This window comes from Rissa tridactyla, chromosome 14 (genome assembly GCF_028500815.1).
Source record: "Rissa tridactyla isolate bRisTri1 chromosome 14, bRisTri1.patW.cur.20221130, whole genome shotgun sequence".
In the NCBI taxonomy this organism is placed as follows: Eukaryota; Metazoa; Chordata; class Aves; order Charadriiformes; family Laridae; genus Rissa; species Rissa tridactyla.
In genome coordinates, this window is record NC_071479.1 from 1829676 (window position 1) to 1845222 (window position 15547).

The following is a 15547-nucleotide window of genomic DNA, read 5'->3' on the forward strand; positions in this document are numbered from 1 at the left end:
ATGTGAGGATGTGTGACTTGGCCCAGCTCTTTAGTCTGGGCTTAACTCAAGTTGTACCATCCATGGCTAAGAGGGGGCGCAGATCACTTCCAGGGCTCTGGAAGGCCGTGCCCTGTTCTGGAGCGAGCACCGCTTCCCTGGTCCCTGCAGTGGTTGGAACTTTCATGTACTTTGCCTGGAATATTATTATCCCTTTCCCAGTAAATACAGAATTAATAGAGCTCCCCCTAACCAGCTGGTGATTCTGGATGGAAAAAGACATCCCTACCCCGTAATGAGCAATAGCTGGGACCCCCCCAGGAGGTTCTGCGCCCCTTGTGAAGGGATGCGAATGCCTTACTGAGCCCAGGCATGTGGTGGTGACACTGCTGGTGGAGCAGCTCCTTTGCCCTCTGATGCATGGTCACGCTGCTGCCTGAGATGGGGGTGTCAGGGACCCTCCTTGACCCTCAAGTGACAAACCTGTACTTGCAAAGAGAGCACATGGCCTCCTCCCGCCTGCTAGCGTCCCCCGGCATGCTCTCCCACTGCAGAGTGGATTTGCAAGGGTTTACTCAAGCTTTCAGTGAAGCTCTTGGCTGCAACAAGCTCTTCAGCTCCCTGAATTCATGGTGGAGCAAGAATCAGAGAGCACCAAAAGACTTGGAGAGTTTAGGGTTGTTTGGGAGCTCTGTTTTGCCAACTGAGAGAAACAATGAACATTTCCTTTCCTGAGGAATCCCAAATATTGCCATTTCATTCCAATTTGTAATGAAAACACAATTGGAAAAATCCAGGGTTTCTTGCGAGATGGCAATCTCAGGCTTGACCTCAGATGGAGAAGGAGATGCGCCGTTCGCTTGGGGCAGGTTGGGCGAGGGATGCCCTCAGCCCCCCCGCGCAGGCTCTGAGGTGCGGCTGCTGACTGCTGCTTCTCTCCCCGACCCACCTGGTGCCTCAAGCAGGACCTGGCGCAGACCTCCAACAGCCTGGAGGAAGGGGCAGACGTCACCGCGTACTGGTGGGGCGAGTGGACCAAGTGGACGGCGTGCACCAGGACGTGCGGGGGAGGCGTCAAGTCCCAGGAGCGGCACTGCCTGCGGCAGAGGTACGGCGCCCGCCCGCCAGGGTGCGGGGAGCTCCAGCTTGCTGGAGGTAGACTTGATCCAGAAGGTCATCGCTCAGTAGATAAGCACTTGGTGAGAAGGTGTTGTCTGTCAAACGCTGCTTGTGGAGAAGGTAAGTATGTCCCTGAGCGTGCTGCCATGAGGATGCTGTGCCCGGAGGACCAGCCAAGCTATTCCTGTGCTGGCCCTGAGGTGTCTCCTGCGGGGATCGGTGCAGATGGGCAGCAGACATGGTGTAAGCCCGTTCTCAAGGCTTCTGGGCACAGGGGCCAGGACACTGTGGTGCAGGGTTGGTTGGGGACCCGCTGATCCTGGCTGTTCTGTGCATGGCTCTGCCTTCTCTGGGCGCTGTGGTTGCCAGAAGGCACCTTGCAAATCTTGTCCCCAGGGCCTTGTCCCCATGATACCTCCTAGGGAGCTGTAATAAGAATAATTGTTGCTGCGGGTAGCCAGAGAGACCTTTGCTCTCAGCTCCAGTGAGACTGCCCTAGATGTCTGTGTGGCTCTGCTACATGGAGGCTGAGCTTACAGAAGCAGGGGACAAATATATTTAAAAAAGGGAAAAGAAGGCTTTCTGACCCCTGTCTAACCATCGTTTCTTTATTCAGAAGAAAGTCAGTGAGTGGGCTGGCTAATAAAACTTGCACTGGAACATCCAAAAGATACCAGCTCTGCAAAGTACAAGTAAGGATATCCTTTTTCTCATCAGGAACACCCGATATAAAAAGTGGAAAATCATGCTCGCTTCCTGCGATGGCATTTCTGGGCCCCTTGGAGAGGTGACACCGTTTCTCCTGTAGCTGTCACCCTGTTGTTCCTCCAAGCCAACAGGAGTTCCCTCCTTTGGTGCCCATCACCATCGTGTCGGGGCTTTGGGCCTTTTGCCTGCGCTGGGGGCCATAAAACCCAGCGGGTAGTTCTTGCACCATCTCCCGGGGGGGTTTCTCCTGGCTGTCCCTGCGGCGGGAGGAGGAGGATGTGGCTCTGGATGGGGCAGGCGGTGGAAACGCTCCTTGCAGCCGGTCGAGATGTGCCAGAAACCTTTCCCGCATTTTGTTTTCATCAGGATATTAATGTATCCCATTCTAGGAGTGTCCTGCGAACGGAAGGAGCTTCCGAGAAGAGCAGTGTTCATCATTTAACTCCCATGTGTATAACGGCAAAACGTATCAATGGAAACCTTTATATCCTGGTAACAAGACATTCTTTGTGTGTTTCATAATGCTTAGCCAAAATATTTTGATAGTTATGATGCTATAGCCTGCGGGAAGGCTCCTCCTCTCCTGTTTTAAAGTGATTTTTCAGAGACACAATCAGCTGCCTCCCAAGTTCAAAGGCGCGTTTTTGCAGCTGCAGGGTAGCTTAAAAATGAAATAACAACACGAATTCCTGGCTGTAGCTTGTGTTGGTCACAGCTCCCGAGCACCAGAGAGCTGGAAGGCTGGAGGAGGATGCGGGAGCACGGGGTAATGGGCTGCGCTGGCAGGGAGAGGCCGGCTCACCCCAACAAGTGTCCTTTGAGCTGGGGCCATCGCTGGCTGCGCTGCATTTCGGTGACATTTGCTCCCTCCCACACTCTTCACGGGCTCTGTCAAATGTCACCGAGATGCAGCCAGTGGGTTGGTCAGCCGGGGGGAGCGGCGCAGAACAGCAGGAGTAACGTGGGAGTCCGAGACTGAGATTTTTATGTTATTTCTAGGCACCTCACTCCCATTGAAATCAAGCATTAAACAAAAATCATGGCCAATTTTTAGAGCTATTGGGAATTCGGGACCTTTCTCCTGAGGAGGAGGCTCCTGAGCGCTGGTTCCTCAGATCCCCGGTGCCATTTGGGTTTGGAAATAAAGACGGGGTCCAATGCAACTTTCTTGCTTTAGGGGTCTCTGTACATGCCTAAGAACAGCTATGCTTCATGAAATTACTTGTTGCCTCCTTTTATGTGAAGCGAGCCCCTGCCTCGCCAGCCTTCTGGGCAGGGTCAGCATGGTAGAACTTGGCCCGTGGCAGGCTGGGTTGACTATAGCTCCTCGGCTGCTTTTGTCCCTTCCCTATGGCAAGGGGACAATGTCTTTAAACGTATTTGCTCTTCAAGATGGTTCACCAGAATAGTTACAGTGAATTGTTTTGTTTTTTAGCAGGCATTCACGTGGCTCCTGGGGGATTTGCAGAATAATGTTTTGACATTGATGCTGCCTTGCTTGGGCACGCGGGCCAGTGGGTATATGACCGCTCGCTAGTTGGCAGAGCTCCGCACTTAGCGTTGGGTTTCTGATGAAATATGAATCTGTCATTTGCTTCCTGCGGGTATTACAAAGCGCGGGACTGCCGTGCCAGTGGGTGCAGCCAGCCAGCTGCCTGCAGAAAGCAAAGGGTGAATGGAGTCCGACTTGGGTGAATGTTTATGGAAAAGTTCTTGTGTTTTAAGCTGCTATGGTTTTGAATATAGTCTTAATTATATGTATGTTTGTATCAGTATATCTATATTAATTTAAGTCATGTATTAAAAGTTGATATGTGAGCATGCATATGTTTTTGTGTAATGTGTACGGGTATCACTACTGCGAGTCCTTGCACAGAGTGGTGGCTCCTCCCGCTTCGGTGCCTGCCCTGGGCTGATGCTGGCGACGCGCTGGCATCCCGAGGTGCGCCCGTCCCTGGCAGCGGGGAGGACGGCCTGGCTGTGCGAGGGCTTGCAGCAGTGGGCTGGCACGCTCTCAGAAGTGCCATCTCCTGTCCGGCCTGAAGCACAAGAGATGGGAACTTCTGAGCTGCCAGCTGCTCTGCAATTGTGCTGTTGCTGCTGTTGTTTAGCTTGGCAGAGATTCGTTGACATTGGTAGGATGAAAAGTTATTGTGTTTCTGCTGTTTTGAATATATCTCTATATCCTTTCCCCTTAGATGACTATGTTCACATTTCTAGCAAGCCCTGTGACCTCCATTGCACCACTGTGGATGGTCAGAGACAGTTAATGGTTCAGGCTCGGGATGGAACATCCTGCAAATACACTGATTTCCGAGGGGTTTGCGTGTCTGGAAAATGTGAGGTTGTTAAACATTATAGCAAAAATATTGTTAGTAGCATTCAGAAAATTACAATGGGTGCGACATTTGCCTGACCCTCAATACTCTATTTGTGCATTATTTTTTTTTTTTTAGCCGATTGGATGCGATGGCATTCTCTTTTCCACCCACACCTTGGATAAATGTGGAGTTTGCCAAGGAGATGGGAGCAGCTGCACTCATGTGACCGGCAGTTACCGGAAAGGAAATTCTCATCTTGGTAAGGCTTTTGGGGATCTTCTACTTTATTTGTATGAGAGGTTTTTTTAATTTTTTTAAAATGTATTTATTTTCTGATAAACTGCTTTCAGCTCTTACCAACTGCCCTGCTCCAGTTTTTCCCACGTGTTCTGCGCGTGTGTCAATGCCACTTGTAAATTTGGGCAGGGAAAGCCACCTTTAAAGAAAAACAGTAACTTTGCATGACTCGTGTCAGAAGCCTGAGGTCTGTGACGCTGAATGCTGCGAAAGGGTTACGCAAGAGGCTGGCGTCTATTTTAGTCTTATTTCAGTCTTATTTCAGTCTTATTTCTCATGACCCAGTAAGACTAGAAATAAATGGTTTGTAATAACAGGAAGCTGGGGTGTTCTGAAAGACCAGGATTTCCAAAATTAGTGTGAAGTAAAGCAACAGAACCTACTTGCCCTAAGTATAGCGACCTAACTCGGGAATAGTGATTAACGCTCCCTGAGGATCAGTGTGAGACGGAGCACGCGGCGGAGACTTCAGCGGCCTGGGGAGGACTCGTCCCATCACTTAGTGCCAAGCAAAGGGGGAACCGAGCTGGAATCTCTTGCTGGGGTTTCGGGAAGACCGGCTGGCGCAGGGTTCAATACTGAGCCCCAGGGCAGCTTCTCTAGCTGACAAAGCAGTTTTCAGAGATCTTTTCTTATACCAGTTTACCTAAATCTGTTATTTGTGTGTGTAAACATTGCATTCTTTTTCCCCTTGGCTGTGTTTTTCCACCATAAACCAGGATTTTATCTTCTATTATCAATAAGGTCCTGTTTGCAGCCTAACAGCTGTCGACATTAGGGTTTTTTTTAATCCCTAACTCCTTATAAATAATTTTGGATCGAGGCCAGCCTGCTTGATATATTGCAATACTGACTACCGAGTGTTTCATTCAGATTATTCGTTACAAAGTTCCTTTTGTTAATCTGTAGTTTCCCATAGGCTATTCTCTGGTAACGCACATTCCTGCTGGAGCAAGGGATATCCAGATAGTAGAACGGAAAAAATCTGCAGATGTTCTGGGTGTGTATAACCTCTTGGTACTTCCCTACAATGCATGCCTATACTTGCTAATGCTTTTTCCAATGCGAAGATGAATGTAGTTTTATTGCAGACATGAGCTAAATCCATAGTCAACGTAAATCACCACCACGTTGTCTAAGCCAGCGCGTTTCTCCTCGCTGCAGTGGGAGCAGCCGGGCTGCACATAGCAACGTTTTGATTGCTTTAACGCAGACGCTGTTGGTCAATACTGTTGCCACTTCAGCGTGTTATGACAAACACGCCTGGTGCCAGGTCACAGATGGCAGGGTGACTTCACCTCTCTTGTGATCCCCTTGACCTTGTTGCGCTTGGGGAATGTGCAATGGCCACGAGGCAGCAGCGCCAAGGAGATGGGACCTACACGTTGCCTCGCTGAAGTGTTGGTGGCCACGCCATCTGTCTTGTGATGGAGGTGGCAGAGCTGCTCAGGAGGGGGGTGGAAAAATCTGGGCTTGCCCAAAGAAGCGCATTTGCTACCGTCATGCTGCCGTCATGGTCTGGTGCTGCCTCAGAGGCCTGTGGCCATGGGCAGGAAGGCTTGAATGAAAAAGGCTTGGTTTAGTGCAGCTCCTCAGTAGCTCTGGCTGACCTGTCTTGGGCCACGGCTGGGTCAGGTGGCAGCAGCTCAGTGCTCCCAAGGAGGCAAGTGCTGCCGTCGGCCATCCGACGGTCTGCTTATTGCCTGCAGAGCTGGGATTATTAAATGCTCATGCTGTGCTAGTGCCAGAAGGGGGAGAGGAGCCGTGGGCTAGCATAAGCCATAAGCCAGGAGCTTGCGATGTAGAGGGACGCATGGCCCAGAACTCTGGGCACGTAATCGCATGACATGTGTTGGAAGTAGGTGATAAATGCATTGTAATGGAGGAGAAACACTTGTTTTATTACTGTGACACCCTAATAATTTTATCCCCAAATGCACAAGTGGCAATATTCCATACCTCCGCTCTTACATGCGATGGCACTGATTTTTTTTCTCTCGTTTGAAGCTGTGGCTGATGAAGCCGGGTACTACTTCTTCAATGGGAACTACAAAGTTGACAGTCCGAAGAACTTCAACATTGCAGGCACGGTGTTCAAGTACCGCAGGCCCATGGATGTTTATGAGACCGGCATAGAGTATATTGTCGCCCAAGGACCAACAAATCAAGGGCTGAATATAATGGTGAGCTTTGACTTTTCAAGTTTGCAAGGCTGAGGGTGATGGAGAAGGGAAAATCTGCGTTGGATCGAGGAAAAGGTGGGCGTGGGAGCAGAGTCCTGCTGTGGTTTCCCAGCTTTCCTGGGCAGCTTGGGGAGCGGAGTGGGAGCAGTGACTGTGCCCGATTCCTTGCACGAACCTATTTTACTTGCGTCAGTGCTCTCGAGTGCAGGCAGGGCTGTGAATAATGAACGTGGGCTTGGTGACCCCTCGCTCTGCAGGGAGAAGATGCCTCAGGCATTGCGGGGGCACTTCTCTTCTACTCCTCGGCATTTTTATCCAAGTTACCTGGCAGGAAAAGTAAAAATAAGAAACTGGGACAGACAGCTTAGAGAAGTGCACAGAACTTAAACCCCAACCCTTTCTTGAAAGCAAACCATCTAACACCAGGCATGTGAAGAAAAGTAATTTAATTTTTCTTCTGGGCAGCCAGCCAGAGGCCCAACTCCTGCCATCTTCCATGCAGCCCCGGGCTCCTCCGGACGGGGAAGGGATGGTTGCTTGGGTCCTTCTAAAGCATGAGACCAGGGAGAGGTTGTAGCGCGTCAGCTGTGAGTGCCCATCCCCAGCAGGGATGTAGTCGCTGAAGGGGTGTGTGCACATTCCTCATAAAGCCACAAAACATGGGTTTGCAAGTGATGGTGGGTAACTTCTGAAGTGGCTCTCTCAAGTCTCTGGTGGCTCAGTGGCAGAGGGACCGTGACCTGTGGCTCCCAGTCCCTGAGCTGGGGCTAATCACCAGGGCGGTGCTGCCAAATAACCCTCGGAAAATTGTGCTGGGCTCCAGTTGTAAGAAGCTGGCCATACGACAGAAAGCAGATTGGAAATAGCAAAGCAGACGCTCACCAACTGTCAAGTCCACAATGAATCACAAATTTTGCATGCCGTATATTCACTGCATCCGCTAATAATTTAATTTGTTTGCTAGGTCTGGAATCAAAATGGCAAGAATCCATCCATCACGTTTGAATACATCCTCCTGAGGAAGCCACACTCAAAAAATCTGCAGCCCATCTACTACACCTTCTCTGAGTCAGATAGCGAAGAAAGCAGAGAGTTCGATGGAGACGTGCCATTGGGTTTTATCCAGCACAATGCAACCTATTTTGGGAAAATCTCCAGGGAAAGGATAGACTTGGAGAACCAGGTGTTTGGAAGGCAGGACACGGAGGAAGATTTAAACTTGAGCAAAGGTCAGGAAACCAATGAGGTCTATGAAAGAGCAGAAACAATTGACTGTGAGCCAAAACTGAAGGGCAAACAACCCCAAGGTAAGGAGACTTGGGCCTCACCGTTCTGCTTCTCAGAGCTCTTGTTGAGAAATGCTCTGTTTCTACCTCTGGTGATTCTGCTGGTTTGTGTTTTGGAAACCTTGGAAAGTTTTTTTTTTTTTTTTAAAATGTCTCTGCTCATAAATCCTCTTTGCCCTTCAGGTTCTGGTTTCTGGCGGGTGGGGGGGTGGCCATGGGTAAGGTCTCCTCGCTGGTGCCCTGCCTTGCTTTGCCTCATGCCAAGGACAGGAGGGAGCCCTGGGTGCACAGAGGTCCCCGTCACAACATCTTCCATCACCTCCCACCTCTGCCCAGCCCCCAGCAACCTCCTTCCCATTCCAGTCCCTTGGGCATCCCACCACCAAAGTGCCTCGGGTGCTTTCCCAGCATGGCTGCATGGGCTCTGGGGCCAGGAGGGCATCTTCCTTTCTGACCTCTGCTATTGCTTGGGGCAGTGCTGGCAGGTGCTGAGCTCTCTTCTGGCCATGTGATAGCAGGATGAGACCCACAGAGCTTCACACTCTTCCCAAACGGATACAACCCCATGAGATTCCCTCTCCCCAACCCATCTCCTGCCTCTACCCTCCCGGCTGGCTGCTCAGGCTCCGGCGTGCCCCCGCTGCTCCAGGCTGCTTTCGCCTGCCAGCCTGAATGCATTTTGTGGTTGTCACTGTTGTTTCCCCCTGTTGGCTCCAATCTAGATTCAAACGTAACCAGGTCTACTTACCAGACAGACCATGACGACAGAGACCTTGACCCCAGGTTCACCTCCAGGGAATTCCTTTCGGAGAACGCCATCACAGACAAGCTGCTGGACAAGACCTCGGACTCCAAGGAGCTGGTGCTCAACATGACCATGAACAGCATCTTTGCCCAGGGAGACCCAATCAACTCTGTGGGGTCACACATTGACAGTCTCTATGTTGATTATGAGGACGCTGATGGCGTCGTGACCTACACCATTAATGGCACCTACATGGAGCTGAGCAATGGCAAAGCCATCAACACGTCTGCCGAGACACCGTTTTCAAATGCCACTGTCACCATGACCAGCCCTCAAGGGAACAGAACCCACAAAGCAAGGTAGGAGACATGTCTTTATAGTCAATCCTAGTTATTGCTGTTTTTGACTCGTAATAGCCCTGTACTCAATGTAGACCCCATGGCATGGTTTCTATCTGCTTTGGAAGTCAGCAGGTAAGTGGTGGTAGGATGCTGTATGTGAAAGTTTTCTGTTGGGGGTTGATTTGGAAGGAAGGGCCAGAGGTTTGGGAGCAGAAAGTCAAGAGAGCATTTAAGCAAGAGGAAAACTCACTGCCCTGCTTGTTGGGGATGCTGGCAAGGCCATGCTGATGGCTGTCAGCTTGTGCATTGCTCTGCCTGTCATAGCTCATTATCAGAGCCATGGCCATAAAGAAGCCTCTTCCTTTTGTCTTCTCTTGATGCCCTGCTCTGATTCCCCAGGCCCCTTCCTCAGAGTTCTGATGCAGCAGAAGTTGGTCCTGGCCCCTTTTTACCCACCCTGTTGACTGCCACCCACCATCCTCCTCACTTGTGTTGGCGGGAACGTGCTTCCAGCAGCTCCCAGGCATGGCCCTGCCTGCTTAACTACTGCTGGAGAGGCAGAGCAGGATGACAGGAGCTCTTCTTAGGGCCTGCAGAAATAGCCTGGGTTTGATATCTTGATGGATGGATGCTCAAGCAGTGCAATTAGTCACTGCTTTGACAAGGATATCAAAAGCTCTCCAGTGACAGCTCATTGATTGATATTAGGGCTGTCACTTCAGGATTCCTTGAATGGCTGGTTTGGGGTGGTAGTGCTATAAAATGTAGTGGGAAGGTAAAAAAAGGCTTAATCTATCTTTGGCAGCAGAATTCATCCAGGCAAGGATGGGCTGGGGGAAAGGGAGCGTCAGGATAGTGGTTGTCCACGAGCCTGTCTAGGGTCTTTTGGGGTCCCCCGGGTCTCTCTGGGGAGCAGCCCCAAATCAAAGCAACCTGCAGGTAGCTGGGGCTGAAACTGGGGTCTTGGGAGTGATCCGTGTCCCAGACCCACAGCTGTGCATCTGGGTCCTGCCGTGCACCGCCATGGCTTGTTTGGGGCCCACGGCACTTAAACCTCCCCTGTGGGTCTCCTCCTGGCTCTGCTGCTTTGACTCTTTTGTCTCCCAGTCTTCACCACGAGTAAAACAGGAGTTATGTTGCTGAGTTTCAGAAGATGTGAAGCACTGAGCAGCTGCTCGCTGGTTATAGTTAGCTGTATTTACCCAGAACTTAGACTAGCTTATGCTAAAGAAAATGTCCATGCAGCCAAATGTACCAACAAACTTCTTAATGATAAGAACATTAAAACAGTGCCAAGGGCTTGAGTCTATCATCTCTTCTCGTGGCTTGGCTTGGAGACTCTGCCTCCAGCTGCCAAAGCAAGCATTTCATTAGCACTCTGACAGGCGAGGGCAGCACCGGCAGCTCCCCTGCCTTCCCTTCCGTGGGGGTGAGGAAGGGGGCTGCCCCCCCTTGGGCCTCCTCTGGTCCCCCCCACGCTCCCTGGGTGGCCTCGGCTGGCACCCCGTGCCCACGCGGCTCTCCCAGGAGCTGTTAAAGGGGTCTCGTGCTTTCCTGCCTCCTGGTAATACAGGGACCTTCACATGCTCTAAACTCCGGAGCAGTTTGGCTGTTACAGATCAAGCACAAAAGACGGTCAGTGGCTCCAGTGCCGATTTTTGTGGTGCTAAAAAGCTCCTTGCACTATCGCTGGCTCCTCTGCTGAAGACACAGGGCAGGGATTTAAACGCCTTCAGGAAGGAGACCCAGCACTGCCATTTTTTTTTCTCCGCTCTTCCCTTGGTTTTGTTCTACAGTGTTTCTCCTTCTTCTGCACACTGTCTCTAGGATAAAACATGAACTTTTCAGACCTAAACGTCGCTATCCAAAAAAGTTTTGCGCTTGCCAAAAGGCTGCATCCAGGCCCAGCTGGGGCTATAGCCTGAGCTGAGGGATGCTCAGCTCCGTGCTGGCTCCATCCCTTGCTGTGAAGCCCTGGGGGGTGGCTGAAAGGCCAGTGGAGGCAGATGTGGGGCAGCTGGGCTGCAGGAACCATGCTCTATGGAGGCATGTCATTTTATTAAAAAAAAATGAAATAAAATGGGGGGGGCAACAAGCAACCTCATGTCAAGAGGCTTCACCCACTACATGGAGGCATTGCCCAGTTCAGAAAGTCCCGTAATCTCATCGGTGATTAGAGCATCTGCATGTGTGGGCCCTGGTGGAGCAGGGACGTGACTGCCATCACCACAGGGATGGGCGATCCTCCCTTCCAGGGGACAGGGCAGGAGGGACCATGTCGGGACAGCCAGCTTCTGCCCATGCCTCTGCTGCTTCCTCCAACTTCTTATTTGTTACGTTAAGCCCAGTTGCAATCCTAACACCAATCTGTATCTCCTGGGTGGGAATGACGGATGAGGAGCCCCAGCTCTGATCACTGGGGCCAGGTTAAAGCTCCTGCTGGCACCCAAGACAGCAGGACGAAGCCTGTGCTGAGAGCGGGATGGGGTTGTGGGTTTGGCATGTCGTGGGCAGGGTGCTGGAGCAGGAGGCCCGTGAAGAGCACAGGGCATTGGACGTGTTCCTCCAGGAGGAAGGATGATGGAAGGGGCAGCCAGAAGCTGCGCTGAAGGAAATGGCAATGGGGTACAAGGGGAAAACCTCTTGCCCTGGGCGTGGGGCAGGGTGGGGGATCTCCAGCCTTGGAGATCGACAAAACTGGACTGTGCAAGGCCCTGTGGGACCCAGACTCTTACTGGGGTCAGCCTAGTTCTGGGCAGGAGCTTGGACCTGAGACCTCCCAAATCCTTCCCAGGCTGAGTTTGGGATGGACGGTGGGTTTTTGCTCACTTTCATTCCCTGTCGATGAACAAGCACAGGGGGGTCATCTCTTTGCAGCCTGTAAGCAGCCATGTGCACAGGCGGGACAGCCTTGGTTGGAGGTGAGGCAGTTTATTTCTTTCTAAACTCTTGCAGCTCTTGGTGTGGATGGAGTTACCCAGCTATAGGAGCACCTTCCACCAGCGTGGCATTCCCGCTCTGGGACCGAGCTCTGCTGGCACGGGAATGGGTGGGGGGCTCTTGTGCCGTAGTAGGCATCCAGTGCTCTTTTCCTCTCCCAGAGCAGTTAAAGTCTTTCTTCTGGGGCATGCCAGGGCAGATCCAGGCACCCTCCATCCTTCATCCCATACCCATGCTGTCTTGTGTAGCCAGGGCTGATCCTGCAACAGGAGCCATGACTTTCCCCCTTCGCTTAAAAATAAAAACTGAAATAAATGAGAGAAATGTGAGCCTGGGGACTACGGACTTTGATCCGTGGTGTTTGTGTGCACTTGTTAAGATTATTCTTCTGCTATGGGGACTGTTTTGGGAAGACGGGCAGCCCACACCTGGGCTGGGAGCGAGGGACTGGTGGTAACTTGTGGTGCAGTTGCTTGCTTGAAAAGCAGGAGCAAAATGCAGGCAGGGGAGAAAATACTTCACTTTATAATAAAGTTCATAACAAAGAGGAAAAAATAAAAGAGGAAAACCCCACCAGCTTTGTAGCACAACGTGCTGCTGTTTGCATTTAGAGGAGAACAAAATGACAGTTTTGTCTTTGCTTGAAATGGCCAGAGCTAAACGCTGCCCTAGAACCAAACGTCTGATTTATGTGGAAAGAATTGTCCCTGCAACCTCATTACGCATAGAAGAAGCTCTTTATTTAGGATCACATACATTAAAGGGGCACTGTTGAAAGATTTTCTGTCCTCAGATGTAGTATAAAATTTATTTTGAAGCTTATTTTCTCCTTTCGAGGGAGAGGAGTCCCGGTCACAGAATAACTTGCTGGGTTTTTCGGTGCCTCTGAGAGCAGGGTGTAGACCAGAGGATCTGGGTAATACCCTGTTTTCCAGGCAAATTGAAGCCCCAAACCCAGATGTTGAGTCTTTTAATCGATCTTACTGGAAACTGTCATCTTGTGAGCCCTCTCCTGGCTGGGTGGCAGCGGGCAGCACGCCGCCGGGACGGGGGGCTGACGCGGGTCCCCAGGCAGAGCCGTTCTGGCAAGATAAAGCACTATTTATAGTGAGCCGAGGTTGTTATTTTTCCACAAAAAAATAGTGACGTTCCATTTCAAACGCAGGAAGCGACCGTTTGCCAAACTGACAGAGCAAAATCAACAGGGGAAAAATGAGATTGTTGTTGTTTTTAATCCTTCTGGAGGCTCAGTGCTGGCGGTGGAAGGAGGGTGGGTCCAAAAGGAAACGGCTGGATTCTCAACAGTGTCCTTTTAAAGGTTGATTTGATAGACTGGACCTCAACTTTTTCTTATGAACTAAATAAGGCAATTTCAGAGCTTCTGCTGCCTAGAAATCATACACGCTGCATATCTCGCCAGGCCAGAGACAACTGGATGTCAGGATACAACCTTGTACGCTATTTCAGTGTAGCCGTTTCAAGGGTTTGAACAAAGGTATGAGAACGGAATTGAAGCCTTTTGTTGTAAAGGTGCAGTATCCCTGGCCTGTTACAACCTTACAGCATGTAGGATGCACTGAACTGGGAGAAGCTGTTATTCTTGCTTTGACAAATGCTTTTTCGTACACCAGGCTGACTCCGTTACTCCTTTCCCGATGGCATTACGTGTTTGAGCACAGCGTGGATACGAGAGATGCAAATTACCTCTCTAAAATAAACCAAACCAAAACAAGAGTGGCAAAAGCAGCGGGTAGGCAAATGGCATGCCTCGGTGTTTAAAAGCAACGTGTGCTTTGAGAAGCGATCTCATAAACTCCCGTGCCACGTGTAGGCTTGCGGAAGGAGTGAGCTGCTGAGATTTGAGCAGCCGAAAGCTCTGCCGCGTCGAGCAGCACGAGTCGGCGTGCCCGGCCCCGGAGACGCAGGGGAGGAGATACTGCACCTTTAGTCACTGTATGCTGAGGGCCAGGTGTATTTGAGCAGAAAATGCAAACTTTGTTAAATTCTGAACTGTTTCTACTTGTGGGTATTTTTATCCCATTCTCTCTATTTCTAGACAGTGGAAGCTCTGCCTCTAACCGGGCTGGGGATTCTACTTGGGGCTCAGGACAGGTATGTTGTGAAACAAACCAAACTGATTAAAACAAACAAACAAACCCCAAAAAAATCAGAAAAACCAAACCCAACCGCCAAACAAAGCAAATCCCCTCCCAAACCCGAACCCAACCGAACTGCAGCCTGCTGGCAGATGTGTGTGTCTGACGTGGCCTATCACCGCTCGCCTTGTAAATGCCTTTTTTTTTTGTTTTGTTTTGTTTGTTTTTTTTGTTTTTGTTTGCTTATCGCTAGAAACAGATTGAAGTTGTTAAGAAAGGGCCAAGGTGTGAGTGCTGCTGACATGTACAGGTGGAAGCTTTCCTCCCATGAACCCTGCAGCTCTACATGTACCACAGGTAGTTATAAGAAGCGGCCAAATTCTGCACAACCGCTGAAATCACCGGGTGTGTGAGTCACTTTTATGTCTGTTAGGGATGGGAAGGACGTGGTGATGTGTAGGGGAACTCGTGATCTCTGGAGCTGGTTTAGCACGACCCCCGAATCCGCTCCGCCTGGGCGCGAATGTGGGGAGAGGAGCCGGGGGCCGAGAGCGTTCAAAGCCCACAAACCTCGCGGGTGCATCGAGGACCGAGATTTAGTGCCCGGCGTGTCCATCATCCTCCAAAACAGCATTCCAGGGGGGAGCTCTGAACGCCTCCTTTGCCTCCCAGCCCAGCAGGGACGTGCTGGGGCTCAGCAGGATCCCCAAACCTGTGCTGAGTCGCAGCATATTGCCTCCTTTTTTTTTTTTCCCCCCCCTCCCTTTTTTGACTGTTCAGAAGGGTTTGAAAAGCTCAGCTGCTTCCCCGCGGAGTGAAATTTTGAAGATTGTTCAGCTCTGGCAGGAAACAAAACAGCATTTGGCTTTTTGATTTTTGTTTTGTTTCTCCCACTCCTTCTACCCTGGAGCCTGATCTGGGCTGCGAGGGTGTAAATCTGGAACAGTGACATAGATGCCAGGGATATCAAAACCGAGCCTGTATTCTTTTTGCATAAATTCCCCCTTTTTGCCCCTCCGAAAACCTTCGCGCCACCTGGTCTCTCAGGCCTGTGGGTCGTGCGCTCGCCTGCGCCGCTCCCCCGTCCGTGAAATAATCCAGATCCTGCGGTGCTTCTGGAATTAGAAAGAAGGAAAAAAGAGGGGGGAGAGAGCTGCAATCTAAAAGACATCTCTTAAACGAGCAAATGCAAGGATTTTATTTTTTGAGGTGTGCCAGAGCATTTGTTCTTGTCCTGCCCACAGCGGGAGCTTCGCAAGCCCTCCCTTTCCCGGGATCCCATCAGCCACATGTTCCGGGACATTTTTGACTTCTTTCATTCCCTCTGAACAAATTTCCCCCTTGACCAGGCCAGGCTGCTCTGCCTCGGTTTGCAGCTAGCAGAGAGAGGTTTTACTTAAATTTCTCCCTTCTCATTGCCTTTTCTTGATGACATATCGCAGAGAAGCCATACCATGTCAAGAGCTGTAGATCTTTTTTTAGTTTCATGTAAACCATATGTTCCCCAGAGCTGCAATTCCTGTTACCTGTAG

At 50.7% G+C, this 15547-nt stretch overlaps 1 protein-coding gene across 10 annotated transcripts in view; it reads left to right on the forward strand.

The window, feature by feature from the left end:
* ADAMTSL2 (ADAMTS like 2) overlaps positions 1–15547 on the forward strand; it is a 68632-nt gene that overhangs the window by 41910 nt on the left and 11175 nt on the right. For 4 of the 10 annotated variants that reach the window (XM_054220914.1, XM_054220910.1, XM_054220915.1 and 1 more), the window contains 10 exons: positions 942–1087; positions 1715–1790; positions 2196–2298; positions 4005–4150; positions 4263–4386; positions 5344–5424; positions 6432–6607; positions 7572–7914; positions 8616–8997; positions 14269–14372. In XM_054220914.1, the coding sequence (XP_054076889.1) occupies positions 942–1087; positions 1715–1790; positions 2196–2298; positions 4005–4150; positions 4263–4386; positions 5344–5424; positions 6432–6607; positions 7572–7914; positions 8616–8997; positions 14269–14372 (1681 nt within the window). Of the gene's footprint in view, positions 1–941; positions 2299–4004; positions 4151–4262; positions 4387–5343; positions 5425–6431; positions 6608–7571; positions 7915–8615; positions 8998–14268; positions 14373–15547 lie in introns of those variants that run through there. The other 6 variants (XM_054220918.1, XM_054220911.1, XM_054220917.1 and 3 more) reach the window with 4 other exon arrangements.